General features: G+C 48.2%; 1 protein-coding gene across 1 annotated transcript in view; it reads right to left on the bottom strand.

Annotated features, from left to right (window-relative positions):
- Nucleotides 1–2969: 2969 nt before the first annotated feature.
- Nucleotides 2970–10292, bottom strand: part of SLC7A5 (solute carrier family 7 member 5) — a 41232-nt gene continuing 33909 nt past the window's right edge. The window contains exon 10 of the mRNA XM_030023917.2: nt 2970–9224. Coding sequence (XP_029879777.1) covers nt 9169–9224 — 56 coding nt within the window. The 3' untranslated portion in view covers nt 2970–9168. The remainder of the gene's footprint in view (nt 9225–10292) is intronic.

Here is a 10292-nt window from a genome sequence, read left to right as displayed (position 1 = left end):
TCAGTCTTGCTGCCTAGGTGTCCTCCAGAAGGGCTGCGTTCCCACGCCTGCCCCCTCCCAGCACCACCGCAACCTCCAGCCGTCAGGACAAAAGACCAGCAGCCACAAGACCGAAGCTGGGGAGATGGGTCTAGACGTCTCGGTGCTGCCTGGGGACCATGCTGGGTCCACGTGTGGCTCCCATGCAGTGATTCCTTCCTGGGCAAAGCCCAGCACGAGGCTTCCTCTACCACCGTGGGGTTTCTTCTGCCGCCGTTGATGAATTGATGTTCATCCTCCGGGCACGACGGCACGGCTGCTGCAGCGGCACCAAAGGAAAGGACAACTCGGGGGAGCCAAGAGTCAACACATGGCCAAAGGACCACATCTCCAGCAGCCATCAGTAGTCATCTTTCAGAGAAAACTCATATGAAACATGAGGTCTGATCCCTTCCCAGGTTTGTCCTTCCAGCCTGGGACTCACAAAGACAGCGCTCGAGGCTGAGGCTGCACCAGGGCAGTTGCAGTTAGTAACAAACCCTTTTATCTGAGCTCTTTTTGAACTTTTACGCACACATAAAAGTTGTCTCAACAACATCCCCTGACACCGAGCGCATGATTAACGCTGCCGTGTGCGATAAAACACTTCCCGCCTTTGTTTCGGGCTGTCCGCCTGAGCGCTCGCCCCATGCTCGTGTGACAGCGAGTCCCAGTCCTCTCTCCCGGTCCCTCCTCCTCCTGCCCCGGTGACCCCCTCCTGCAGCCCTGCAGCCCGGGGCTGACCCGATCAGCTCAGAGCTCAAGACAGGCACATAGAGCAACATCACACGGCGTCATTGCAATTTTTCTTTTTTGTTCTCACTGCCGAACACTCTTCTCATCTGCAGTTTTATTGCCCTGCCAGGAGATGCCTCATTGCAATCAACTTTATATTTGATGAGCCTGAAAAAAGCTTGTTCTCCAGGAGACACTGCCACCTCTGTCCATCTCTTTTTCCAGATCGTATGTGCTGAACTGGCCTGAACCAAGATCCACACGCATGCTCTGCAGACCACCTCCCTCCACTATTAACTACATTTGCCAGTGTTTTCGCTCTCCCAAACAACTACCACTGAAATGAATTCCTTCTTTCAAACCCCGTGGGAAGCTCAGCGAGACCCTGAGCCTGCTGAAAACCCAAGGATGCAAAGCACTGGAAGCGTGGTGGTCTGCTGAGGACTGACCTCCCTGTACAAAAGCTGCATGTTTCTCCCCAGGATGCTCTTCTCTGTCTCTCTGCTCACTGTATCCTCTACAACAGCTTCTTGCAACTGGTCTGGACTACTCCTGGACCCTTTACCTGTACTGGCATCCTGTTTGCCAGCTCCCATACAGCAGGCATCACTGCCGTGTTGTGCAGTGGGTTGCACACGGCTGCTGGTAGCACTTAATCTGATCTGGGACCCTTTGCAGCTCTTGAAGGCCTCTGAATCCCACAGCTGGAGCTTTGCTCCGAAATAGGATGCTTTATCTGGCAGCAATTCCTTGGGCTTGCTCCCTGTGAAGAAAGACTCCAGCACGGGAACTTCTCCAAGCAAGCCTGTAGCAAACACGGATGCAAATAACTCATTTTGTTTCTGTGCTACTGCCTTATCTGTCTGCTAAAGCACTTTGCAGCACAGCACGGGGCCCGCTGTGTCTCTGGCAGGCTTCCTGCGGGCGTCACAGCCCTTCTCCTCCTTGGGCCGTCAGCGTCCTGCTTGTGAATGTAGTGTTGACTTGTCTTATTGAGGTTTTATATTTAATTTGCCAGAGTTTACTCTCTCCTCTGTTTTCCTTCTTTGGCCACAACTGTCACTTTTTGAATGATCTCTTTTAAATCGCTAATGGCACAGGCTATTCTGCTGTTTAGCCATGCTGGCTTTTAGAGATGTTTTTCTTAGATTACTCTAATTCCTCCACTAAGAGTCTCTAATGCCATATTGGAGAGCCTCTGTGCCCCTTGTTGCACACATTTTTCCTTGTAAATGCATTCTCATTTCTGCACCTCTGACTTCTTCCTTTTATATATATATATATATATATATATATATATATATATATTTTTAGGGGTTTGGTCTTACAAGGATGTTGGGCTTAAGCATGTAACACTGCAGATTCTCTCTTCCAGTGTTACTTTCTGAAACAGCCACAATGCTCGAGAGTAAATCAAGAATTGCCTCTTTCTCGGGAATTCCCTCATTGTTCAAGACATCAGTTGACTGTAGCACCTAGAATGCAGTATGAAATTTGTGTATAACACCTCTTCAGCCTCTGTAGGCATCACTGAAGTCTCCCTTTACTACTGGGTTTTCTTTGCAGCCTTCCTCTCATGCCTGTTTCTTCCTCTTGGGGGGTGTGTGTGTGTTTGTCAACAGAATAGCCTGAACACCATCTTCTCCTTTAGGAAGGAAAACTGAGCTCTGCCATCTGCACACCCAGAAGTGCAAATCTTCCAGCAATCCCCACACCTCCGCCTTTCTGTACCCCTGAGCATCCCATCCCCTCCCTGCAGGGCCCCTGCAGACAGAGCATCTCTCCAGCCTGGAAGGACACAGGGAGGAGGCATTGCAGCAGAGGATCACTTTCCCCGCAGAAAGTTTGATACCTTCCTGCTGTTAAGACATTTTTTTTTTGGCTGCAGGCTTTTACCAGCAGCATCTGTCATATAACCATGCAGATACACCCTGGGAATTAGGACATCTGTCGTCTGCTCCCACCTCTTCCCAAACCTCACCCACTTTCCCATTCCCTTAGTTTTAACACATGCAAAACCAGAAATGGTAACTAGAATTTTTGAAAGGAGGATGGTGATAGAGGAATGGCTGCTGTTATTGCTCGGCTATGCTCTTAGACCCATCTGCAAGAGGAATGTTTGGAAACGCAGGGCTCAGGTGCTGCTGGATGTGGGATAAACAAGGCAACCTTTTGCAAAATAGAAGTTTTAGAGGCAAAGACCAGCGACAAGAGAGTTGTAATTCAGCTTTCTTTGTTAAAAAAACAAAACAACCCAAAACATAGACCAACTCAAACATTTAACAGATTTGTTAACCACAGACATAAAAGAATCAAGAAATACTAGAAAAAATACATTGCAGGAGACATCTTGTTTTACAAGGCAATTTGATTAAGTTACTACTGGCTGACCAGCACTCAGTCGTGGAATAGCTGTGTTGACAGAACACAAACATTGTAAATAGACAGCGCTTACTGTAGAAGTATTAAGACTAAAAGATATTTACCCCTTCAAATAAATAGAATGTCATCTACAGCAACATTTAAATTAGTAAAATATTTTTAAAGCAACCAAATATAACAAAATTGTAAATCAGATCTAGAATTTCTTCTGTATGTTAAGATCCTTTTTTTATTGTGTTTTTTAAAAAAAAAAACAACAAAAATACAAACTTTAGAAGAAAGGTATCTCTGAAAAGTCAGATTATTCACTAGAAGTGAATTCCACCCTCCTTTTGTTCTGCGGGCCAGCGCAAGGTCTGGGTGCCACTTAAATTTCTTCCTTTGCAAGGATTTAGGTGGGACACGAACCTCACCCCGTCCCCTGAACAAATAAGGATTTTTTTTCCCTACATGTGAAATTCATCCCAGCGCAGGAGACGCAGCCGGACCCTGCAGCACCACGTCCCACTGGCTGGGATGTGGGAGAGCATCCGAGCACTTGCAGAGCCCCTGCGCTGAGATGAATGTCACCCAACGGGAATAATTTAGGTGTAGATATAAAGTCTCTTTTAGGCCATTTAAAAATTAATTCAATATTTAAAAAAATATTTTTTTTTTCTCATTAACACTTCAACAGCTGGAGGAAGCAACACCCCTTCTCACGCAAGGAACGGGGGGCTAAAAGCAAAGAAATAATCCTCTGGACATCAGTTCCTTAGGGGCGACCTAATCTAAGCCACATTTCCTACGTGCAGCGGAGCGGCACTTGGCTTTGACTCCCAGCAGCATCCCGCGCACATGCACCCCCCCCACCCCGGCTGCTAGTTCCAGTTCAGACCATGTAAACTGGGAAGAAACTTCTCAAGTACGGGCAAAACCAGCGTAAGGCTGGCCGGCTTTAACTCCTCAAGAAGCCAGCAGAAACGAAGAGCCCCTTGAGCATCGCTCAACGCCTAGGTCTCCTGGGATGCCCTGGCACGGGTAAGGTCCCCGGCGGAGGCGCGGGAGCAGATTCCCATCACCGCAGGGAGCCGGCTGCCGCGTTCCCTGGTCGGCAGCCAAGTGCCGCCGGCTCCAGCCGCGCCGGCCCATCCCGCAGCCGGAGACGATCGCCGGGCTCCCGGGGCCGGCACAAGGCTGCAATTCGGTCCGTGGGGCTCTGCCGAGGTTGTGGTGCCGGCCGGCAGACCTCAGCAAGAGCCCCGGGGAGGGGGGAACTGGAGCTGTCTCGTCCCTGGGCTGCCCTTTCCCAAGCTCCAGTAGGAAACTTGGTTCCAGCCCTTTCCCAATGGCCAACGTTGCCTTCCCCTTTGATGTCATTAGAAATGGAGTTGCGCAACCGGTTGATGGAAAAGCTGGCATCCCACAAGAACAGCCGCAAACAGCCAGAGTGTTGCGTAATGACAGCATTTGACTGTTTCCTTCTATTTTTTTTTTTTTAAATTTTTATTTTTTATTAAAGCCCGAGAATACTGTAGCCTCGGCTGAAGGCACGGGTACCTTCCCAGACTGAGAGGAAGCCTTCCCTGTGATTCCCCGCAGCCACACCGGCACTCTGCCACTGCAAACATCTCTCCACGGCTGGGAAGTCACGGCCGTGGGGAAAAGCTCTGCTGCAGCACTGCTGCCCCTCGAGGGCTCCGCTCTCAGGCAGACCCACAGTGGAGGAGCCCATGGAGGACCCCAATTTATTCCTTTGCCTGAGCTGCCCACAGGGAGAGGGGTCAGAGAAAAACAAAGCCGCTTCTTACGAGTTTCAATCCAGTTGAAGGGTCTTTAAAGTTTGTTCAACAGTGACAGAGTCCCTTTGAACTTAGTGTCCGCAGAGGGTGCCGTTAAAAACAAAAGCGTGTTTACCAGAACACAGTATCTGAGATGGAAAACACTGCAAATACTGCAGGAAGTTTAAAAAAAAAAAAAAAAAAGAAATAAAGAAATATCCACCCAGGATGACTTCAAGCCCCATTTTTGGCCGGGAGCATTTTGCAGGGCTGGTTCCCCTCCCAGTCGGGAAGAAGGTTTCTCATTTAGAAAGAGGAACCCAATGGGTAAGAAAGCACTTGGCCATCAGCTCCTGCATGCCCCTGTCCTACGTTTTAGCAATCCCCACGAGACGCTATTCTGTGAACACCCCTAACAACTGACTGCCTGGGAGTCTAAATACTTAAAAAAAAGCTAAGAAAAGCAATAATTGAAAGGGGGGGTTTAGTACAAGGACCAAGGGACTACTGAGGCACAGCCATCACTTGCAGAAATACGCAGCCACGGCTCCACGGTTGGACTCGATGATCTTAAAGGTCTTTTCCAACCTAAATGATTCTATGATTCTACGATTCCACTGACATGACTGCAGAATGACTTGCAGAATACTGTCTTATGAAGTAGATTCACGCGGTATCTCGTTTAACTGTAGCTACTGTTAAAAAGCAAACTCACGGTCACTGTGGTTGTACGTGTCCTTTGCGGGAAGGGTTTCTCTCCCTTGGTGGGTTGCAACAGGCATGACTGATCACGGGCTCGAAAGAGCACAAGCGAACAGAGAAACAACAGAAAAATCCCACATCCAGTGCTGGGAACGATGAGAAATTTTCTGTGAAGTCTCTGTTGCTCCCCTCACCCTCTGTGACATGTCATTCCACATTTGAGGAAAACAAGCAGCAAGGAGGTCTTTCATGGGGATGTATTCTCTCTTTTTCCATACCAAAAATCCAGCTGAACACAGCAAGCCCCCGAGGGCAGCAGACACTCCTGGTTGCTGATCTGAGTTACAAGCTGTCATGCTGGACAGCAGATGCTGTTAGCAGCAGTTTCACCCATTGGAGAAATTACTTTCTTGTGTTTTCTTTATAAAATGAAATTCAGTTTCACCCCCTTAATCATTATCTCCCTAACCTCCAGGAAAAAATAACGCACCCTCTTACAGCCATGTTACCAAGCTCTGGTGGAGGGGAACTGTTGGGGTCAATGAATTGGGGATAAAAGAAATCAGGTTTTTGCAAGGTAAACTTTGAGATGTGAGCTGTGGCTGACCAAATCCAACATTTTTGTCATTTTGTGCTGGTACCTGGTTCAGTTTCTTCCTATAGCTCTATTGCCAGGGAGATGCTGGCGAGATCACCATGAAACATATGGTAGCAATGCCAGAGCCAGCAGGTTAGTACAAGAGAAAGATCTTTAGCAGCAAGTGAAAAATCATGAAAATTCATAAGGAGCAAGCAAGCGAGTTAAGGATTTAATTGAGATCAGTTAGTTAATAAAAAAATATTTCTCAGTGTGACATCTCCTTTTTAAAACCAGTGTGAAAGGTTCACCACGAGGATATCCTGTAGTGATGGTCTTCATCACTGATGAAAGTAATTTAAAGATGCGTCCAAACCAAGCAACCCCCATGCCTTTGGGAGATTTGGACCCATTTCTGAGCTCTCTGTGCACTGGACTTGAGTGCTAATTTACATTGGATTGAGGTGGCTGAGTGTTAAAATCCCTTTCCTTTGCATCGCAAGTAATTCTGCTGGTATATATTAGCACTGAGAGCCCCTACGCTGAACACAGGCCCCGCAGGAAGCTGGCCCTGAGACCATTACAGCCAAAAAAACTGCAGACCAAGTGGAAGGTGACAGACTGAGGTTCTCTCTCCATGAAACAGGTCCAGCATAAGCAGTGATTTCCCATCACTACCCTGCCAAAACATCTCGGCCTTCAGCTGGAAGAGGATTCCAAAAATTGAGTTCAGGTTTTATGGTTCATGACCTTATTTATGCAAATGCCTCTCCACAGGCACTGGATCTGAGATGCTCCAATTCATTGCACATAGGTCCCTGAACAGCCAGGCATTGGCCATAAACTTTGGGTTCTTCTGCACTGTAGATATACCCAAACCAGCTGCAACTCTTCCACAGGTTAACTTAGCTCCAGGAAAGCTCAATGCTAACACATGTAAAGTGGCACCTGAGCTGGCTTGGGTGTATCCGCACTGAGCTGCCATGGAATAAACAACCCGACAGCAAAGGTTTTCAGCGCGATGATTGTCTCACCTATTCCTCCTGCAGTGCCTCAAAGCAAAGACGCGTGGTTGGCGAAGCAATAGCAAAGAGCTGCACGTAGATGCTTGTTGACATAGCCACTGTCATTGTCACACACGCTTGAACAGAAGCTGCCACCTGCTATAACACGCACTATTTTTGCTCAAGAGCTTCTTAAAAGGACAAAGCATGAGCTAGTACCATTGGGGTCCTTAATGCCTCTTCATCCAAAATAAGTCTAAGCTACAAGGAGCATCCAATAGAAAGCATTACCTCTTGGAGGATCCCGGCTTTCAAACATCTTAGTTTACAAAAATATTGAGGAGGAAAAAGTAGTTCAACAACCCATTTGCACAAAGCACAAGCACAAAGAAGAGCTGTAACAGAGACTGAAGCAGCTCACTTGTGGGGAAAAGATGCTTTTGATTTCCAACTGACTATCACCTTAAGCGCAGAGGCATAATGAGCAAATTGTTCAAGAACTGCAGTTTTGCTGAAAAGGTGATGCTTTTGACCAAATAAAGCAACATGTTCCGAAGAGGATAGTTTTGACTACTGGGGAACTAGAGGAATTTGGGGTGGGCTCAGGGGATGGGACTGCACCACCCACAACAGCAAAACAAAATTTCACATGCGGGTCATGGTTTATGCTCAAAGAGCGCTCCCTGAACGGGAGGATGGTGGTGGGGGCATCTCGCCAAGCCAAACCCGATGCTGCAGTTTTGCACAAAGAAGGACCAGACCCCTGGTCCCTGCTTCTTACAGCAAAACAGACCGTCTACAGCAGACCGAGATTAAAGCCAGGCTCCAGCCATCCGGGGACATCTGCCCTTTCTGCACCCCCAGACCCAGTTGGTCCCATCTTCACCGCATGTTCTAGAAGAGACACAGCATAACGAAGGGCACGGCGACAGGCAATCAGGGAACGAGCCAAGGGAATCCCACCCTTATTTTCTCTTTGCAAATGGTTTAGGGGCAAACATGAATCACACTGCGGGCAATGAACAGGGCCATTGGGAGAGCATGATGTTGCTCTACCCATGCTGGATGATAGCCTATCTACAGAAAAACACGGAGTGAGCAAGCCAAGGGCTTGGCTTTCTGCTAATTGCAATTCCCTGGGTTTATCAAGAGGAACTCCACCCTCAGGCCTGCCCCAGTGCTAATTCACAGGGCCACGGGATGGGCATTCTGGTGAAGAGCATCCCGGAGGACCGGCTCAATAGCAGGGAGATGGCTTGGATCTGAGAGTTAAAAGCCAGACAGTGGCAGGGGACCCCGAGTGCTCTAGTCAGGAATGCAACAAAAGTCAGACGAGGCCTCCCCACATCGTTTCTCTGACACTAATTCTGCTCTGCCTTGTCTCACCTAAGTCACTGCTAGCGGACAGAGTCCAAAGCATCCAGCAGCACGGATTTTGGTATGAGTTTGTGTGTGTGTGAGCGCGTGAGCCAACATCAGCCAACCTTTCCTTCCCAACCACCCCCCCTTGACCAGGTAAGGCAGGTGCCCCAGGCACGTTTGTACGGCTGGCAACACTCAAACCGGGCTCACGAGCAGAACCGCCGGCATCTGGGGGATCCCAGACCCAAACCGAATAAGCCTACACAGATCTGAAGTACAGCCCTCAGCATCACACACACACACACACACACAGATGCTGATCGGACTCGCTGCTGCCGGACAGGCAGGACCCCTTCGAAGCTGCCAGCAGGAATTCCTCCTCCTGGCCCACGTTCGTACCAAGAACTTCTCATCGCAGGGTTGCTCATCTGTCAGGCTACAGGTTGGCGACGGAGGGGCTGGAGGAGGCAAGGCAGAGCCAGGAGCACGGTGTCAGACACGAAGCAGCTCTGACGGGGTGCTCCAGTGCCTAGGTTTTGTTTACGAGGGATCAGAAGCGTTTTCTCCTTGTGTCGTCTTAAAATAATATTGTGCGTTTCCTCGAGCTGAATGTCTCTGCTTTTCCTGCTTATGATTCTTGCGGAACCACTTCCATCAGTTTCTGGCACAGGACTGTGGCAGAGACTGTGGGGAAGAAAGCAAAGCACGGGTCAGAGATCGCACGCAGGGGCCCAACAGATATCTTGGTCTCGGTTCACGATACTCTGCCTCAAAAGGGCTGACCCATTTGCCTCCCCACCGTGGTTCTGAGCAAGATTAGTCCAAATACAATTTAAGACTTGAAAGCAAATGAGCCGCAGGCTACTCTCTACTCATGCCCAGAACTTAAACATGCAACACTGGGAGCTTTGCTCCTGCAGCTAGGATGCTGTACTGCCCCGAGAGAGGCTCTGGTACTTCTTGACACCAGTTTCTAATTGCCTGGTGATTTGGTAACTATGTTTGGATGCCAGAACTGCGAGCAGCCAAAACTGAGTCAGGCACAATAGCAGGAATGGGCATCGAAAATAAGAGCCGATGCTTTTACTTCCAATTTTGAAAACCTCGGCCGTATGTGCACACAGCTTCTTTAAAGGCTCGAGTACCCAGGACAAAACCAGCTCAGCATACTGAACACAAGGCAGAGTCCACTGCCTTGCACAGCAAAGGAAGCATTTCAGCTGCAAGTTTGCACAGGAAAGGTGCTAAACTCAAGTAACTTTATTTTTTCACCCATTAGTTGTGGTGGCTAGTATCCAAACACACCTGTGCTTTCTGTTGCTTCACCGTGTGTTTGGAGATCACAAGATAGTCTTGCCAGGTAAAGCTAACGCTAATTCTAAATGCACACAAAGTCAAACTTGGGTCAGTTGGAGGTGATCAAATTATCTGCAATATATGAATATACACATACGTTTAAAGTTCGTATGTTTCTAACTGGCCATTTGCAGGATTATCATTCTGTGTTCCCAGAATATTTTCTATATTCTCCTTAGAAGCCTTTGGTGGTAGAAAACAATTAGTATGGTAATTTGCCACACAGGCACTGCAAAAATGGCTTTTCCAGGAATTGAGCCTAATTCTCAGAATAAAAAAGGGAGTGTGTGAGAGAGAGACAGAGACAGACAGGGGAAAAAAAAAAAAAGAATAACAAGTGCTGAGCACTGTTGAAAGCCTTTTTCTTCTTCATAAAAAGCATCCAGCTAAGGCTGG

This window comes from Aquila chrysaetos, chromosome 9, assembly GCF_900496995.4.
Source record: "Aquila chrysaetos chrysaetos chromosome 9, bAquChr1.4, whole genome shotgun sequence".
NCBI lineage: Eukaryota > Metazoa > Chordata > Aves > Accipitriformes > Accipitridae > Aquila > Aquila chrysaetos.
This window is presented reverse-complemented; position numbering and strand designations above follow the sequence as displayed.